General features: G+C 38.4%; 2 protein-coding genes across 2 annotated transcripts; one reads left to right on the top strand and one right to left on the bottom strand.

Moving 5' to 3' along the window:
• Positions 1-2722: 2722 nt before the first annotated feature.
• Positions 2723-6437, top strand: LOC133710592 (uncharacterized). Its single transcript, XM_062136701.1, has 8 exons — positions 2723-2875; positions 3320-3478; positions 3649-3711; positions 4425-4491; positions 4685-4785; positions 4933-4977; positions 5361-5834; positions 5967-6437. Exons 2-8 carry the CDS (start codon positions 3344-3346, stop codon positions 6135-6137), a joined length of 1056 nt encoding a protein of 351 aa, XP_061992685.1. The 5' UTR covers positions 2723-2875; positions 3320-3343; the 3' UTR covers positions 6138-6437.
• Positions 6438-8855: 2418 nt separating this feature from the next.
• On the bottom strand, positions 8856-11665 carry LOC133712472 (gamma-secretase subunit APH1-like). The gene is made up of 6 exons (XM_062138577.1): positions 11460-11665; positions 11165-11320; positions 10643-10728; positions 10029-10154; positions 9716-9843; positions 8856-9502 (listed from the first exon to the last, which is right to left on the bottom strand). The coding sequence occupies exons 1-6, from the start codon at positions 11570-11572 to the stop codon at positions 9365-9367; spliced, it is 747 nt and encodes a 248-aa protein (XP_061994561.1). The 5' UTR covers positions 11573-11665; the 3' UTR covers positions 8856-9364.
• Positions 11666-19121: the final 7456 nt, after the last annotated feature.

Genomic DNA, 19121 nt, shown 5'->3' with positions numbered 1-19121 from the left:
GTGCTTCCGAGTTGTAGTCAATAACTGACTTGAAATCACAGAAGCGGAGGCTATGCCATCTCACTTCTAGTTCAGGAAGAATGGAGTCATGGACGTTACCAAATCTTTCTTCGAGTGAGACCCACAACCTTCTGGGGTCTTCTTCATTCATACACTCGTACTAGAGTGAATCATTCATATGACGAGTCATTAGGATGATGGCTTTCGCCTTATTTGCCTCTAAGGTTGCTCTATTTGCTTCCAAAGCTTGAGCTTGCTCAACAGTTAGCATGTCCTGGCTAGGCTCGAGAATCGTATCCAGGATTCCATCGGCCTTGAGATGCTGGCGGACATCACGAACCCACCTGTGATATCCAGAGCCAGTTGTTCCCAATGGAGCAAAGTCCAATTTGTTCAAGTTACTCATCCTGAAAGAGAACAAGAAAAAGGGTTAGTTTCGGAGCGGAAAAAGCTACCACGAAAACATATAAAATTTCTGAGCGTAATCGTTTCCAAGAAATTAGGAATTTCTGAGCGTAATCGCTTCCAAGAAATTCAATTCCAAGATGTATTGGATTAGATCGAAACAATGACGTAAGTGGTCGATCATAAATTCTCTACAAACTCTAAGTTTGGAGATCTTAACAAGCTCCAAGCTTAGAGTGAGCACGAACCCCCACAGTTCGGCTTAATTAGGTCTCCCCTATGATGAAGAAAGGGGGGTAGAAGAAGGGAGGTTGCAAGTCCCCGAGAAAAAAAAGAGAAAAGAAATAAAAACTTCAAAAACGGAAACTTTTAGTAAAAATTACCTCGAAATAGGTCGTCGGAAAATTTGGGCGGAAAAAGTCGCCGGAAAAGTGGTCGGAAAAAGTCGCCTGAAATTGACCGGAAAAGTGGTCGGGAATTTGGCCGGAAAAGTCGCCGAAAAAATCGCCAACGGCGTCCAGAAAAGTGGCCAGCGGTGACCTGTCGCCGGAGCTGCTGACGTGGCGGATCTTTGCTGACGCAGCGAAGCTGACTGGTCGCTGACGTGTCGATGGCTGCAGGGCTGACGTCAGCGGGCCTGGATCAGTGGGCTTCTGGGCCGAAGGCTTTCTTTTTCTTCTGGGCCGAAGGCTTCCTTCCTTTTCCTTTTCTGGGCTCGTCTGGAATTGGGCGGCGTCTTGGGCTGCTTCTCTTCTTCTTTTTCTTTCTCTTTCTAGTTTTTTTTCCTTGCAGATTTGCTGCCCGTCCGGTCACTTTTTGGCCGGTTTCCGGGGAGGTGATTCCGGTTCCTGGAGCCTGGGGTCAAGGTTGAGATGGTTCCCAAGTTTAACGATGAAAGACGGTCTAAAAACTTGTGAACCGGGCAAGGATCTCTTTTTCTCTTCTTGGAGGGCTTGTTCGATACTTCCAGTGGCCGGTTCGGTGGTTTTCCGGCCGGTTCCGGTGGTTCCGTCGCCAGTTCTGGAATACTGGGATTTAGGGCTTCAATATATGTGGCGGTGATGGCTAGGGTTTGAAGGCTACGAATTTAGAGTTTCAGGGTTAGGACTTCATGCTGATAACGTGTTTAAGGATAAATGAAATTGGGAGAGAATTGAGTTGTGCTTTCATTGATAATAGGGGCCTCTTTATATAGAGGATTACAAGACATAGAATCAGAGTTGTACAAGGAAAGATAATCGTACAATTAATCGGATATCTATGAATATATCCGAGAATATCTCTAATTCTAAACCCTATTACAACTAGGTCAAGTAACCTAGAGTTATGCAATTCTGAATTTACTTGAACATACACAACATTTTAAATTTTCATTATTTACGAAAAGGCTACCGTGTCCAAATAGCTATTATTATTAATTGAAAAGTTATTATCCCGAATTGAAAAGCTACTACCTCGAGCTAAAAAACTATTGTCGATGTAAAAAAAGGTACTATCATTCTTCAAAAAAATTATTCTCATTCTCAAGAAAAGTCATTGTCATATTTGGAAAATGTACTGCTCCGAATTGAAAAAATATTGCCAATGAACTAAAAATTACGCCATTCTTAGAAACAGTATTGTATTTTTTTGAAAAACTATCAATATCTTCCAAAAAACAACTTTTGAAGAACCAAAATGCTACTACTGGAGAACTAAAAAACTATTATCACAAAACGAAAAAATTTCGCCTCGACCCATAAACTACTGTACTGACCTGTTTTAGGCCAAACTCGACTTGATTAGACATCTGCCGTGCGACCATCTTTCAACGGTGGACGATGGACCAGTGCAAATGTAGTCCTCTCGCCAACGCAAATTTATCCATATCCCTGAATCTCGTCTATTTTTTACATTTCATCTCTAATTTATGTATGGAGAAACTTTGCTCTGCATTTTTCATTTTTCCATAAGTGGCGTTCTAAAGAAGAAGAAGAAAAATTGGTGGGCTTAATTTAAGTTTTAAAAAGGCACTTCTGACTAATTTACTGATTAAAAAACAAACATTAACCAATTTTAGAATGACACGAGGAAAAATGTGTCACCTACCTCCAACCTACACGTGTTGACTAAATGGACAGCGTTGACGAACACTTCGTTCTCCACGTTTGGGAATGTAACACGAAGCAAGCAACCACGACGATTTGAGTCCCGAAATTGCCCTTATATTCTTTAATATTTATCGAAGTGGCACTAGGCTTAACCCCAATCATCCCCGTAATTGCGTAGTCATTTTGGTAATTTGCATTGCGGGTCGGGTCTGAAAACCGAACCTTCCCTCTAAAGTTTCTTTCTGCTTTCAGAAGCTAATTGTTCTTGTTTGGTTTTTTTTTTTTGACTTTGATTACAACCTCCTCTGTTTCTCTCAACTCCAAGGCTATATATTGTTCCTTCCGATTCATTCAGATTCTCGTGCTCAAGTTAGTGAAAGGTATTTTTCCTTTCTTGATTTCGATATGCTTCATGGGTTTGCTTTTGGATCATACGTACTTGTTGCGTTTGGGTTTGATTTTGATTTTGATTTTCTGCAAAACCCAATTGAGTAATCTATTTAGATTTAGTTTTCTAACTTCATATATGTTCTTCTGTAATTGGAGTTTGTACTGGGTGCTTAGTATTAGCTAGTGAATGCAAGTAATGCAGTTTTGCCTTTGCTTTCTTCATTCTTGTTCTTGTTTCTCTTCAATTTTTCTAAATTTTAAAAACAAACAATTTCTGGGTCCTTAGGTTTTGATTCACAATGCAATATCTTCAAACATGGTAAGTGTTTGTTGAGCTGGTTTCCCAACTTAGGATAAGAAAAAGAACAAGTATAGCTGAAACTTAAGATTCTTGGAATGCTTCAAGTACTAACGTGATGTATCAATAATTCCAGGGTGTATTCTAGACTCAGAAAATCATGCGCGCGCCATCATTGCTTGCACAGTGCTTGCCGGGTTTGGTGCCACATGACAAAGCAAGTCACAGCTTGTCCTCTATTTCCGAGAGAGAATCACATCTCCCTTCACCAGCTGTTGAGATTCTCCCTTCCAAGGTATTACTCATCTTCAACCATTTTGTGATCGAAGCTTTATTATGTTCGATTGAAGAATAAAAATTTTCATTACTATATCAAGGGGTCTTAGGTTTTGGACCTCTAGTTACAGCAGAGAAAGTTGACAAGATCTTTTTAATTTCTAAAAATGCTCTCTTTATGCAATGCAGTCCGCTCACCCATACAAGTATGCTGGTGAGAATATTGACTTGCAAAGACTCAATGCGTCAAAGGTATGCCCTTATTCTACTATTTGTTGGTTCTCCTTTATGTCCTGGCTTGGTATAAAAACATAGTTATTTCATTACTTTATGGAAGATTAATTGCAGACTGAAATTCGTTGTTAATAAAATAAAGATAAAAACAAAACCATTTATTGTTATCAAGAGATTTATACCAACAGAACTAACCCAATGTCTATTCCTTTCACGGATCAGTTTTTATGGGCACTGTTTTTATTTATCAAGATTCTGGTGTATGAGGTGTGCTCTTAATATAGTCTTGGAATGCGACTTACCTTCACACCTTTTTTCTTTTTTTTTTCCTAACATTGCTGAATGTTTATTTCCCTGCGGTGGCTTACAGAATTGTGTGATGATAATAAAGAGAGATTGCAAAGCAGTGGACAAGTAATCCACACAAAAAGAAAACTTGGGCAAACAAAAAGCTTCACCCTTAAACAAGCTAAGAAAACACGCAAACCGCCTATAACAAGAAAAACTTAAAATTTAGACAACTTAGTGAGCTGCTGCTTCCAGTCTCTAGGGATAGCTGCAAAAGAGAAATATCTGAGCTTATTGGAACTATATATATGTTCATGAATTTTATTGAAAATTTTGTCATAATGGTTGAAAAAGTAGAATTGACAGTTCAAGTGTGTTATCCATTAATCTTATCTTAAATTGTGGTCATAAGATTGATTTACCCATTTCTCAATCTTTAACAGGGAAGAGTTAGTGTTGCTGATATCATCGGCTTCAATGGTTCAGAAATGATATCTACAAAACCAGATGGTAGGTACATGATATTCCAATACTTAAAGTGAAGGCTTCAAATGCAATTTCATTCTCTATGTTTTGAAGTGATGTTTATCCACTTTGGCAGTCTTAATTATACGATAGTGTTACTATCCTAGTCTCACTACATCTTAAGGATTATCAACTTGCTCAATTTGAGTTTAAAACTGGAGATTCATTTACTATGCAGGGTATCTAAAATCTTGGGATAGCTCTATTGATCTTGTTAATGTCCTGAAGCATGAGATTCGAGATGGGCAACTGAGCTTTAGAGGAAAAAGGGTACTTGAGGTACGTCTATTGAATTCAAATTTTATTGCATTGTCTTCCCGGAGGTTTTTGATTTCTATAGGCTTTATCATTCTAGTGCTGTTCTGGTATTAAGCTTCCTTTTGTTGATTGGGTGTTTAATATCCACACACTTGGTGGTTCTTTCAGCTGGGTTGCAGCTATGGCCTTCCAGGAATTTTTGCTTGTCTGAAGGTATGCATCAATAAACCCTGTAGCCAAAAGTTTTGTATGCGAGTGTGCTCAATCCTTTTTTTTTTTTTTTCCGTACCCTATCCTGATGTTTCAGTAAGTAATGCATTTTTGTAAACACTGGAATAAACGTTTACCTTTACTCTACCTGAAGTATCGTATGTATTAAATATTTCCATAGGCATATAGCAAAATATTGATGAAAATGGGATTCTAGGTTTCAATTGTTTAGATGGTATTGTTCTGTGTGCACAATGGCTTTGTACTCCAGTAGAAGTTTAAATAAGTGACCAGTTATATAAGAAACAAAAACGTTCAATAGCGCAATTTGTGTTACATGCTAGAAATTATTTTGGAATGTTCCTATCTGACTCACTGATTAATAGGGAGCGGGCACAGTGCACTTTCAAGACCTCAGTGCAGAAAGTATTAGATGCACAACAATACCAAATGTCCTTGCCAATCTTGAGCAAGCTCGAGATAGGCAGAGCCGACAGCCAGAGAGCCCCCTGACTCCATCAAGACAAACTGTGACCCAGTCGGTGCACTTTTATGCTGGTGACTGGGAAGAGCTTCCCACTGTCTTGTCTGTTGTGAGGAATGATGGGTCTGAAGTGACAGCAGGAATGAACCTGAGCTTCTCTGAGGAAGATTTTATGGAGGGTTGTAGCAGCAGCCAAGATGGAAGCATCTTGGGACAAGAATCTTCCTCAAGGCGATCAAGGAAGCTTTCAGGAAGTCGGGCGTGGGAGAGAGCGAGTGAGACCGAACAAGGAGAAGGTGGATATGATATTATCTTGATGACCGAGATCCCATATTCATTAGCCTCATTGAAAAAGCTTTATGCACTCATAAAAAAGGTCAGTTTCTTGGCTCCTTTAATCATTATATGTAAAAGCGGCGGAGAAACATACATGCTTCCAATGTTTTCTTTTGGACAAACTTGAATATCTTCATTGGAGAAAATAATTTCTTTTGTTTTAACTGAACAGTGTTCAAGGCCACCATATGGTGTTGTATACTTGGCCACAAAAAGGAATTATGTTGGCTTTAACGGTGGTGCTCGGCACCTGAAAAACCTGGTAGATGAAGAGGGAATTTTTGGTGCTCATCTAGTGAAGGAGATGGCGGACAGAGATGTATGGAAATTTTTTAACAAGTGAACTGAAAATACAGAAGCTCTCAAAAACCAACGCTTAAAACATTCGGAAGGTGTTAATCAACGTAATTTCTATCCGTATAATACAGAAGTCTACTTCTGCTGGGGTTAATGATAATGAAGTCGAAAGTTTATATAACAGTAAATGGGTCTAATCCAGTTTTTGTTGGCATTTATTCATTATTATACTGTAAATTAAATCAATCTGTGTAAGTTCAACTTTGATCACGTTTCTCTTCTAATTGTATTATTGTTCTATTATAACGGAACATTTTGATTTCCACTTGGGGATAGATTGCCATTATATTCCAGGTGTTTCCGGTTGAGTTTAAGTAACTTCAAGATTTAAGGAAATGAAAATGACAGCATTAGCATTAGGACTAGATTCTTGATCTACGAACATACTAGCAAAAGCGATGCTGCGGGATTTGTTGTTAATAATTTTGTATGTAAGGCCCTATAACCCTGTTGATGAGCTCATTCAATCAGTTGAAGCAAGACAATAAGCTGAATGCATTTACTTGTCAAGATCAAGAGACCAGCCATAATGCTAAGAGCAAGTTCACCTGTTGGGTCACCAGGTCACCCACTATTCACCACTTTATAGTGTTAATTTCACCCTCTCGGTGGGCACAGTGTATTTTGTGCCCTAGGTCACCCGGAGTCACTTTCTGGGTCACCATCGTGACCTGCAAAGTGACCTGGTGACCCAGGTCACCATGAAAACTGTGTCCGTGACCCAGAGGGTGGAAATTAACACTAAAAAGCAGTGAATAGTGGGTGACTTGGTGACCCAACGGGTGAACTTGCTCTAACAGAAGGCATGCAGAAAACTAATGCATGGCACAGAGCTAAGGGTGCATACAATGATTCTATTCTTGGGAAATGTTGTTCACTGTTTGCAGGAAAATAACAATCAAATGGTCCGTAAAATTGATTTGGCGATAAGTCAACCAATGTGAAATTGAAATCAGCATTACCACTTCAGGATCAAGCATCGTACAATCATTTCAAACTTGAGGTGTTTGTGTGTGTTAGATCTGCATAACCTAATAATTGATGAGCTTTCAAATTTCGTAGGCAAGTTGACCCATCTTAGGTACCTTGACCTCTCTGGTAATGTTAGTAACAGCACTCCTTGCTTTATCAGCAATCTGCAGAATCTACAGACCCTTAAACTCAACAGGTGCTATAGACTTGAACAACTACCTAGAGATATTAGAAAGAGGATCAGCGTTAGGCATTGGAGTTGCTTTAAAGGTCAGCTTCTTCAATCTCAACTTCTAGAGTTTCCTACAAAAGGAATGGAAAACTTTCGGAATGAAAACGGGCTGTACATCTACACCTTTTAAATACCAATTTGCATTGCACTTCTACAAAAACATTAAGGGAAAGCTTGAATAACACTGATTTAATTACAGCTTAAAAGAAGTTAGCAGGAACAACCTAAGATCAGTGATTAATACGCCAATTTCATATTTTTCATCTGAACAGTATAAATGTGAGAGTACCATGCTCTATTTTGTTTTAATAAATAGCTAGACTAGCTAAAAGAACCAAATATTAAGTACTTGATAGCACTTACTAAATGCAGGACAATTATAAAACTATACAACTCCACCAAACATTTTTATGGAGATAGAACTGAGCTCGTGAATGCACTTTCCAGAGACACTCTGACATACTCTTGACTGACAGAAGCCACATTTGTATCCCAACAAAGAGAGTGCACCTCTGTGGAGTGCCCTGTATAAGTTCAAAATATTGTGTTGTTTGATTAGTAAACAACATATGACAATATAAGACATTTTTTGCAGGTCAACAGATCAATGAAACTGTTAAGAATTTAGTGAAATAAATAGCAGCTAATCATGCCTGCAGTGAATGCATGTGTCTGCCTATCACTCTCAGCATCGATAAATTGTCCAATTCTTGGCAGGAACCTCACCTGTGCTGAACTTCCCTGCATCATTAAATGACTAAGATTTAGAACAAAAACAAACCAGAATTACTGGCAACTTTCAAAGAATTAAAGTAGATACCAAAATTTAACCTTAGAAACACGAATGCACAAATACTGATTAATATTCCAAAAGCGAATCTCATTGTTCGCGTCACATGAGCAAAAAAGGTCATTGTTCTTTCGGTATTATGTCAATTTTGCAGCCCCTATTTAGAAATACAAGCCAAGTGATCAAAACCTGCATTGTTGTAGGGGTAAACTTTTGTCCTTACTTGCCTAAGAGGGGCCAAAACTACCATGCTAGGTTTAAAATATTTACTACTAGAGAGAGGCTTCTTACAAAGGGTTATGTAAGTGATATCTCGTAGCTATTGTGTGATTGTCCAAAAGAATCCGTTAAGGATGTCTCGGAAGACTGCTTTACGGCCAAGGAATTGTTGGGTTCAGCTTGACATATGCCCCATCTATGTTGCACTTCAGGAAACCGTGGAGTGAAAGCTTGCAGTGTGGAGCAAGGGAACGAACAGCCTTGTAACTCGAAAACAAATAGACATTGTTACATTTCTGGTCAAGAAAGGACTATCATCCCATAATTTGGCAAGGCCATGAACAATATAAAAACTTCAAACTCGTCTCTCACCAATATAGCCGCATGTTGAAGCTCTCACTCTTTGAAAATAAATATAAGAGAGGTACCACAAGCATACATCAATTTCTTGATGTATTAAGCCTGTAAATGATATCATAAAGGGCAACATAGATGGGGCAATTCAGCATTGTGGGAGGCTTTGAAGTGACCATTCCCCTAGCATACAGTTCAAAGTGATAATATAATTTGCCATTACATAGTATATAGAGCAACTACACTCGGAAGAAAAGAAGCTACAAACATTGAAGCCACCGCCGAATTTTACAGCAACCAAAATCCATGGTCCTATTAATTTCATTCTTACTCTTCTGCTGGGGCTATGTGAATGAACCAAAAAAAATCTTTACACAAGTCTAAAATGTACACAGTTTGATTCATAAGATACTGAAGTCTTTTGTATAGCTGTTTGAAACAATCATTTATCCCAGAATATCAGAACACGAAATCTTGTTCTTTGCTGGAAATGCCGAATGTAGTCGCCCTTAAGAGCTTAAGAGTAACGAAACAGTTCTTCAGCTTAAGAGTAACAAAACAGTTCTTCAGGCAGCAGTAGATGATGCCCTTCAATCTTTAGGATACACAAAGGACCTGCACGTGTAGTTAGATGAGTGACTGCATTCTACATGACCGGTCTGTGTCTGTTCTCTGTTAACCTTCTCCACACCATCTTCCCACAATGCAATAAGGTTAACACAGCGACAAAGTAGAGGAGAGGAATACCGATAATACATCCCCCAGATGCAAAATTAACTAGTGTCTGAGAAACAGAGTCAAAGGGTCAATGAGATGCATTTTAGCAAGATTTCTAAAAAATAGTACACCAAATAAAAATAAAAAGTAAAACTATTGTGAATCTGTTTTTACATTTATCATGCATGAGTATATAAGGCATTCTTCCCGACATTCACAATCAGTAGGATATCTTAACATATTTAAACACCAACAGTCTCATGAGGTCAGTGACACTTACCACCATCCCTGCAACAAGATGAACTAAAGGTACAAAAATCTGGTCCACTTTATTGCCTTCTGCATATCCATTAAATGCAATGACCATCGAAAATGTGTGAATTGTAACAAATGCAAGGGCAATGATAGCTGCAAAATACAAGAAAGAAATGTTAGATAAAGTGACGGAATATCTGAACTTTTCTGAACCACCAAATCAGCACTTGTATAAGCATCAGAGAATTCGATTTCAGTTTTCCTAAATTCATGTACCATATATTGAATTATTTCAACCTTGAATAGATGCATGGAAGCTACTATAAGGCTTGACTCACCAGAAAGAAGAAAAAAGGGTATCTTTGAGCACCTGTCGACAAAAAAAGTTCCTGGACCAAATGCTGGTGTTAAAAGACTGAGACAAAAGAACACAGCATGTGCCACGCCATGACCCAAACCACCAGCTGCGTAGAATTTATTGAAAAGATATCAGCTACAGCTATGTCTAGTTGTGGCAAAAGATGATTAAAATAGTTATCCCTTTCTTGAAGTTTAAAGGTATGGTAAGAGAGGAAAACCATGAAACTATGCCGCAGATGGATACATATCACCAGAAAAATTAGAAGGTTCAATACTTTGGTTGCTAGACTATTTAAAATAGAATGATTTCATATATATAGCCTACATTAGGTAAAGTATCAGCATGAATAACACTAAGACATGCAATTGCTAGCCCAATACAGTATTTTATCAAAACATCTCAAAGGGTGCTATTGCAGGCAGACAAAGCTAATCTTTCAACAAGAGGTTCTTAGTACCTCCCTCTGAACCACCAGATTTAGGAGTCGACATGGAAAGAAATTGAATTGTAATAACAAACTGCTGAAATAGAATGAATGGTAGCCTATTTGAAATATGATGAATACAAGTCTGAGAACCTCATAAACCTTACCCAGAGCAATTTGCATCTTATCAGTCAGATACAGGCGTGGTTTAGATACTCTATCAGCAAATGCATCCAATGTATCTTCCAACTTCCTAGATAATATATAAAGCAACTGATGTTATATACCTTTACCAATTAGTAACCCAGACTTTAGTAACCCAGACTTTAGAGATATAATCGTATTTGGAAAAGTGAATACCTTACCAACCAAATGAACAAATCTTATGTACAACAAACTTGAGGGAAAAAAAAAATTACATAGAAATGCCAGAGAGGAAGAATGAATTATTAAACTTACATTCGGAACACCTAAATAAAGGGTTTCTGTTAGCTTCCGTCGAGTGGCAATAGATGTTTTAAATCGAAGAATGATTAGAGAAATTGATGTTACAATACCCAACTTGTTACACTACTGACTCTTTACTATACCTTAGCTTCCCTTACACATTGATTTACATCAAATCAAACTTGCTAATAGCCAACGGCAGAAGAAAACATGATATATGAATCGAAAAGATTTAAACTTACTTATAGACCTTCCAGAAAAGAATCCGAAGGGCTTCTTGAAAGAGAACTGAGGTGAATATGAGGAGGGCATAGGGCCACCATGCGGATGATTTCAGAGGCAGAAATGGCCTCCACAGTCCCGACAACATGATGAGACTTACAAGCCATAACAATGTACTGTACACAAATCAACAACAAACCCATTTGAATTCCTGACCTCAAGTTTGAATTCGATCTTCCAATTTCAGATTTTCCCAAAAATTGTAGAGGAGTAGCGATGAACCCTAAATCGAAAGTAGAAGGGCGAGAAGAATACCTGGAAAGGACGGTGAGAACCAGGAAGGGCTTTTTGGAGATAACAGAGATGAAAAGGGAGAGAGACGGGCCGAGTGCTAACAAGGCGTAACCGATCCCTGCTGCTATCGTCATTCACCTCTTTCTCTCTCTCTCTCTCTCACTCACTTCATCCCTTCATTCCATTCCATATTATTCAGGGTTTTGTGCCACTTCTTCTTACACACTTTCCAGCCCTCTCGGTTCGCCCTTTATTTTTTATTTTTTATTTTTTTATTTTTCCTTGAATTATACTCTGACTTCTGTTAAAATATTAAGTTAATTTCTTTTACGGTGCATTTGGATGAGAAAATTATAAAATCCGTAGGAATTTATAAATGATGGAATCTTTAATTCCATCAATCTAAAATTCCATTAATTGCATTTTCTATTGTTTGGTTGCATCTATTGAGGATTTGAAATGTGTAATAAATTAAGAAAGTTTTAAAAAAAATAAAAAGATAAAATAGAAAAAAGTCTGGTTTTGGAAATAAAAATTGAATACTGCAAAGGAATTCGTAAATGACACCTATTTTGGTGGAAATTGAAGTGAGGAATTTAAATAACGAATTCCTTCGTTTTTTTCCACAGAGAAATTTAAAATTTCCAATCTGATAATGCCAAACGAGGGAATTGGCTTTTAGGAATTATGAAATCCTCACTTTCAATTAAATTCCATCATTTTTTCCCTCATCCAAACACACTCTAAAAGTTTCGGTGTATTTAATATAGACTTTTAGCAGTTTCATGAAAATTTTGGAAAGATATTCAATCAAGATTTTAAAAAAGTCTAGAGGTATTCAATTAGGATTTTTAAAATATCATTCATACTTATAGAATTAGAAAATCAAGGATAAATCTATGATATGTATAATTGACTCTAATAATTTTCCAGCCACCAGACCAAAAATTTTGGAAAATCTAACAAAGTTCTTCGCGTAGAGAGCGAAGAGGTTGGTCTCTCCATCATCTCTCTTTTCTGGTTTTTTTTTTGTCTTTTCTCTAATCTTTTATGGTATCAACGTTTTTTTACACCAAACATGTTCATTATGGTTGTTGAATGTAATTTTTTTATTTTTTTAATTGGGATACTTGGAACCCTAATAGCAATAAAAATGATTTATGAAACCCCAAAACCCAAATATTGTGGTCTATTCCTACAATCTTGAATAATGTTGCAATGAAATACTGAATTGTGTCTTCTTAATTATTCTCTTTGAACAATTGAATTTCAATTGATTGATATAGATCAAGACATTGACCAATGTACTGTTATGATATATGTTAATCGGCGAAAACAAAATTGATAAGAACAATTAACCATAAACATCAAGTGATCTATATTGTACCTTTATGTTGGTTGAGAGATTAGGAATGAGATCGAACAGACTAGCTAGACAGAGTAATAAATATTCATTTGAGTCAATGTCCACTATAAAATACTTGACCATTTAAGAGACAACAAGTTTGTCTTATTTTGCATTTGGGTTTGGGTTGCATTGGTTTTGTTTTTGGTTTTTAGTAAATATACTGATAAATCTCATATAAGCTTTTTGAGCTCTTTAAATAAATCTCATATAAGCTTTTTGAGGGCTTTAATTAAATCATAACTTCACCAAAGTCAGAATATGTTGCAACATAATTCGAATTTGATTACTTAGTCTTATCATAATACTCAATGAGGCAATTAAGGTTAATTTGACTATCATAAATGGTAACTGAACTTATCCTCTTTATCGATGGTACTTAAACTTCAATTTTGATCACAACCAGTACCTGAACTTTTCGATTTCATTTTAAATGATACCAATCACTAACTTCTGTTAATCTTTCATTCAAAATTGACATTTGCATAGCACATGACATATATTCAAAGCAGGGTAATTTGATGAAAATACCCATTTAAATTATTTTTTTTACTACAAAAGTCCTATATCATATTTTGATCAATTAATATGTTTTCTCTCTTCTCCGGCCACCATGGCTCGAGTTGTTGGACACCCTGGGATCGCCTGAGGACGCTGATGATGCTCCTAGACGGACTTAGGCTGTAGTAGAGCGTAGAAGTAGATTGGAGCTTCGCCGGAAAACTGGGAAAATTCCGAGTTCACCGATTTTCGGGGTAGGTTTTCGACCCCTTTTACTTCGATTCAAGCTTTGTGATAGTTATGAAAGTTGTTAGGCTTGATGAAACGAAGAGGAGCAGCCTAGCCTCGACACCATTGGCAGTGGTCGATGGCGGCTCTGCCTCTAACTCTGGCGGCCTTTTCCGGCCACCTCCGGGGACCTCTAAGGCAGTTTCTGCCCATTTTTATGTTCTATATGTTGATACGATCATGTTAATGTACAATGCATAATTTTTGGAGATCGATTGATTTAGTTATGAATTTTACGATTTCGATCGATTCCGATCGATCGGTTTGTGATCCGTGAGGATCGGGCCATCCGATCGACTTGTAGTTTTGATATAATGATCGTAGGATTGTTCCGATGACATTGTGTGGTCATGGGTGAAGATCCGACCGCTGGATCTTTGTATAAGTGCGTTTTATGAATTGTGCGCTAAGTTAATTATCGTATTTGGTTAGGTGATTGATGGTTTGAGTTGGCGGACGATTGTGAATTGTATCTTGGTTGTTAGAGAAGACGCAGCAGGATTTGGAGGTGAGTAAATCTCACGTGGTTAATTTACGAATGGATTTATTTATTACTCGGAATTACTTGTTTAATTGTTAAATCATTTTCGAAACAAATTATTTGTTTTAAAATATATGAACTTGATCGACAATGGTTCTGGGTAAGTTAAAACATGTTTTGATATAAAATGATTTTCGAGTAGTTAATTTGTAAAACTATAGTTGGTATTAGTGGTCATTCCTGCGTGAATGACTACGTATATATATATTTACGTGGAATATATATATCTGGATGGTGTGGCGTTGTGATATGTATATGTTTGATGATTATACTATTGAAAGAGTGAATTGAAACTGTGATGTGACATTGTGAGTCGTGTGGGATTTCCTTAAAAGGTTTTGTTCTGAGGGTCAAGTGGTCTGAAGTCCGACAGTTACAGTGGTAACCTGTTAGGGGGGGTTTTGTTCTGAGGGCCAGGTAGTCCGAAGTCCGATGGTTACAGTGGTAACCTATTGTTAAGTCATCGGATGCTTGCACTTTGGTCAAAGGGGTAGGTTACGATACAGTTATCGGATGGTTGTACCTTGGTCAAGGGGGCAGGTTACGATACAGTTATCGGATAGTTGTACCTTGGTCAAGGGGGCAGGTTACGATACAGTTAGGGTGTAAGTCATCGGATGCTTGCTCCTTGATCAAGGGGGCAGGTTACGATACAGTTATCGGATGCTTGTACCTTGGTCAAGGGGGCAGGTTACGATACAGTTAGGGTGTAAGTCATCGGATGCTTGCACCTTGGTCAAGGGGGTAGGTTACGATTCAGTTATCGGATGCTTGTACCTTGGTCAAGGGGGCAGGTTACGATACAGTTGGAGCTCTAGTCTGTCTGTCATTGTACTGCATGGGGGTGATGCGTTGGGTTACTTGAGACCCATGAGTACACGTGTTTTTAAAAGAGAGTTCGGGTGGATTCTTTCTTTTATTATCCATTGAGGGACTTGAGTTCTTTCTAGAGTGTGGAGTTGATTTCGGTTTTATTTGAATGGTTTGATTTTAATGTAATCTCCTGAACTAAGTTATATGCAGGGATTACTGCCGTTTGAATTGTTTGTTTTAATGTAATCTCCTGAACTAAGTTATATGCAGGGATTACTGCCTTTTGAATTGTTTGTTTTAATGTAATCTCCTGAACTAAGTTATATGCAGGAATTGCTATGATTTGAATTGCGTGATTTAGGTGATCTCCTGAACTAATTCTCTATGCAGGGATTACTAATTTTTACCGAGTGTGATTGTATGTTTGGTTGTGTTTTGTGGAGTTAAATGTTATTGCTTTAATTATCTCACGAGTTGAGAAATTGTAAGCATGTGTGACGTGAGTCACTTTAATTGAGTTTACTCATACGGGTTAAAAAGTTTACCGAGTTTGTTTTGTTCAACCCGGTGCACTATTCTATGGTGTAGGGTTTATTGTGCAGGTTAGATTATCGAGTGATCATCGCCAAAGCTAAGGTGTACGTTCGGTAGCGTGGACGGGGAAGGGTACTCTTAGTTTTAAGTCTTCCGCTGTGTAGAGAGTTGTGGTGGGTGTGTTTACTTATTGAATTGTTATTCGGTTTAATTTGGAAACACTTGGTGATGTAATATGTGACTCTAAAGAATGAGTCGGTATTGACATTGTGAGCTCAGTTTGTTTAGTTGCTTAATTTAAATGAAAATTTTTCTAAGTGTCTTCTTGTGATTGTTTGTTCTCGCGTTTCGGATTTTGAATATTTTTATTCAAAATTCGGGGCGTAACACGTCTGGCAGCAAAGCTATCTGCTAGGCTGTTGTGCGTGCTTGCATGCAGGGGGCATCAGGCATAGGCAGTGCTGGGCATGGGCACTAGCGAGGCTATCTGCTAGCACTAGCAAGGCTAATGCGCGTTGCGTTGGGCGTGCGGGCTAGCGTGCAAGGCTGACGGTGCTGGGGTGCAGGCTGATCGAGGGCAAGTGTGGCTAACAGTCTGGGCGAGCGAGGCTAACAGCAGTGCGCTAGGGCGCAGTGTGCTATCGAAGCGAGACTAAAAGTCTCAACAGATGGCGGCTGAAGTCAAGCGAGGTTAACAGAGGGCTAGCGAGGCTAACGCGCAGGGGCAAGTGAGGCCAACGCTGGCACAGGGGCGCGCTGATGCCAGCAGGAGGAGGCGCTAGCGAGACTAGCGAAGCGAGGCTAACCAGACCGATTTGGAGCTTCTGGTGGCCGATTCAGAGCTTTTCCAGCCTATTCTGGTGGTTCTGCCACCAGTTCTAGACTTTAGGGAGCAAGGGCATCAAGGTGTACGTGCGGCAGGGGTAGCTAGGGTTTCAGGGTTAGGTCTTCGTGCTGATAATGTGTTTTAGGAAATCAAAATTGTGAGAGAATTGAGTTGTGTCTTTCATTGATAATAGGGGCATCTTTATATAGAGGATTACAAGCATAGAATCAGAGTCTTACAAAGAAACATAATCGTACAATGATTGGATATCTACGAAGATATCTCTGAGAATATCTGTAAGACTAACCCTATTACAACTCAGACAAGAAACTAGAGTTTGGGCCAGACACACAATCTAGGTGTCCTTAAACATTATCAAAATTTTCTTAACTCTTTTTTTGTCCTATCTTTCTATTTTTAATTGAAGTTGAAAGTTTCTCTTTGGTGAGTGAAATTCACACTCCCCATTTTACAATCCACACTCTATATTTCTTTTTTTAGTATCTCAACATCACAGTTTTACAATCTACACTACAAAAAAAAAATAATAAATAAAAATTAAAAAAAAAAAAAAAAAACTTAAGACACTAAAAAATGAAACATAGAGTGTGGATTGTAAAATGAAGAGTATAAATTTTACTCCCCTTTTGTTTTTAATGGTCTCTTTGTTTTAGAGAATGATTGTGAATCCATTAATAATAGAGGTCTATTTATATAGAGTATTATAAGATATAGAATCTGAATCGTATAATGATTAGGATATCTAAGAGATATCTAGAAGATTCTACCCTATTACAACTTAAACAAGTAATCAGAATTTGGGACAGACACATATTAATGTATCCTTAAACACTTCCCCGTGTCGCTCAAACGTTGGTGCTCCTCTCGTTGCCTCGTCAAAAACCATGCCAAGTAACAAAAACCCGGTGGGACAAAATAACCACAGTCGAAGGAGAAAAAGAATACAACACACCCTTCACGTTTCGAGACCGAAACATGTAAACATCTTCCCCTAATGTCTGCACCTCCCCTGATTACAATGATCATGAGAGCTCAGATAATTTCGGTAGACCAATGCTTTTAACATGTTTATCAATAGTGGATTTGGGCAATGACTTAGTAAGTAAGTCTGCTACATTGTCCTCATATCGAACTTGGTTCACCTTGATCTTGGGCAGAGTCTGTTGTTGTTGATTATAGAAAAATGTGAGCGATATGTGTTTGGTGTTGTCGCTTTTGATGTAGCCTTGCTTCATTTACTCAATGCAGGCAGCATTATCCTCAAAATGCTCATAGACTCATCTGTGATAGACTTCAAACCACAAGTACTTCAAATATGCGTAATTATGGATCTCAACCATATACATTCACGAACAGCTTTGTGAAGAGCTATAATCTCTACATGATTCGAAAATGTAGTGACAAAGTAGACCTTTAAGATATTGCGCTCTTTGCCATGGTAAACACATTACCAGTTTGGGAATGATCTTTGTGGGGGTGAGAAAGATACCCAGCATTAGTCAAACCTTCCACAACATCGTTCATGTTTTGGGGTGGGGATAGAAAGCACAGGCCGGCGTTGGCGGCGGTGACTTTGGTGTATGATGGGTTCGAATCCATCTTCTCTTTGTATAGATAGAACAAGTCCATATCTATCGTACCTCTCAAGTATCGAAAGATATGTTTCACGCCAGTCCAATGGCGTCACGTTAGAGTAGAGCTATATCTAGCTAACAAGTTCACAACAAATGAGATGTCTGATCTTGTGCATTGTGCTAAGTACTATAATTCACCTATTGCACTTAGATATGGCACTTCTGAATCTAGAACGTCTTCGTAATCATCCTTGGGAAGAAATTGATCCTTTTTAGGGTCAAGACCACGAACGACGATGGGGGTGCTTGCAGGCTTAACTTTGTCTTCATTAAAGCGTCTAAGCATCTTTTGGGTATAAGTTGTTTGATGAATCAGGATACCATCAACATGGTGCTCAAGTTCCAAATCGAGACAAGACCATGTCCTCCCAAGATCTTTCATCTCAAACTCGGATTTAAGATGTTCAGTGGTTTTCCTTAACTCATCAAGGATTAATGTTCATGTCATCAACATAAACTGTGACAATAGCGAATCTGGAACTTGTTTTCTTTATGAAAATGCACGGGTATAGTTCATTGTTGACATATCCCTTCCCAATCAAATAGTCACTTAGACGGTTATACCACATCCGTCCGGATTGTTTCAATCCATATAGTGAGCATTTCAACCTTATTGCAAACGTGCTCTGTGGCCTAGAGCCACTTGATTTGGGTAACTGAAGTCCATCAGGAACCTTCAAGTATATTTATGCATCTAGATCCCCATAAAGATACGTAGTGACCACATTCATAAGTTGCATGTTCAGTTTTTTGGAAACTACCAAACTGATAAGGTAGCGAAACCTAATGACGTCTATTATGGGAGAATATGACTCCTTGTAGTCAATTACAGGGTGTTGTGAGAAGCCTTGCACCCCAAGGCGAGCTTTTCATCTTACGATCTCGTTTTTCTCATTACCCTTTCTAACGAAGACCTATTTGTGTCTGTTGATATCACTTATACCACATACCGCCAAGCATAAGCAACGACCTCTTAGGTGGGCCCCGCGACATGGCTAGCCCCGCCTATGGCATGCATCCGGTAGGCCGACACCCGAGCTACGTTGTCATGGTGGAGGTCGACCGGTACCTCGTAGGGAGGCCACCCTCCCATGCTCTCCAAGAGGCTTCAAGAGAAGCA

The sequence above is a fragment of the Rosa rugosa genome, chromosome 5, assembly GCF_958449725.1.
Source record: "Rosa rugosa chromosome 5, drRosRugo1.1, whole genome shotgun sequence".
Taxonomy (NCBI): Eukaryota; Viridiplantae; Streptophyta; class Magnoliopsida; order Rosales; family Rosaceae; genus Rosa; species Rosa rugosa.
Note: the sequence above shows the minus strand (reverse complement) of the source record. Positions and strands in the feature narration are given on the sequence as shown.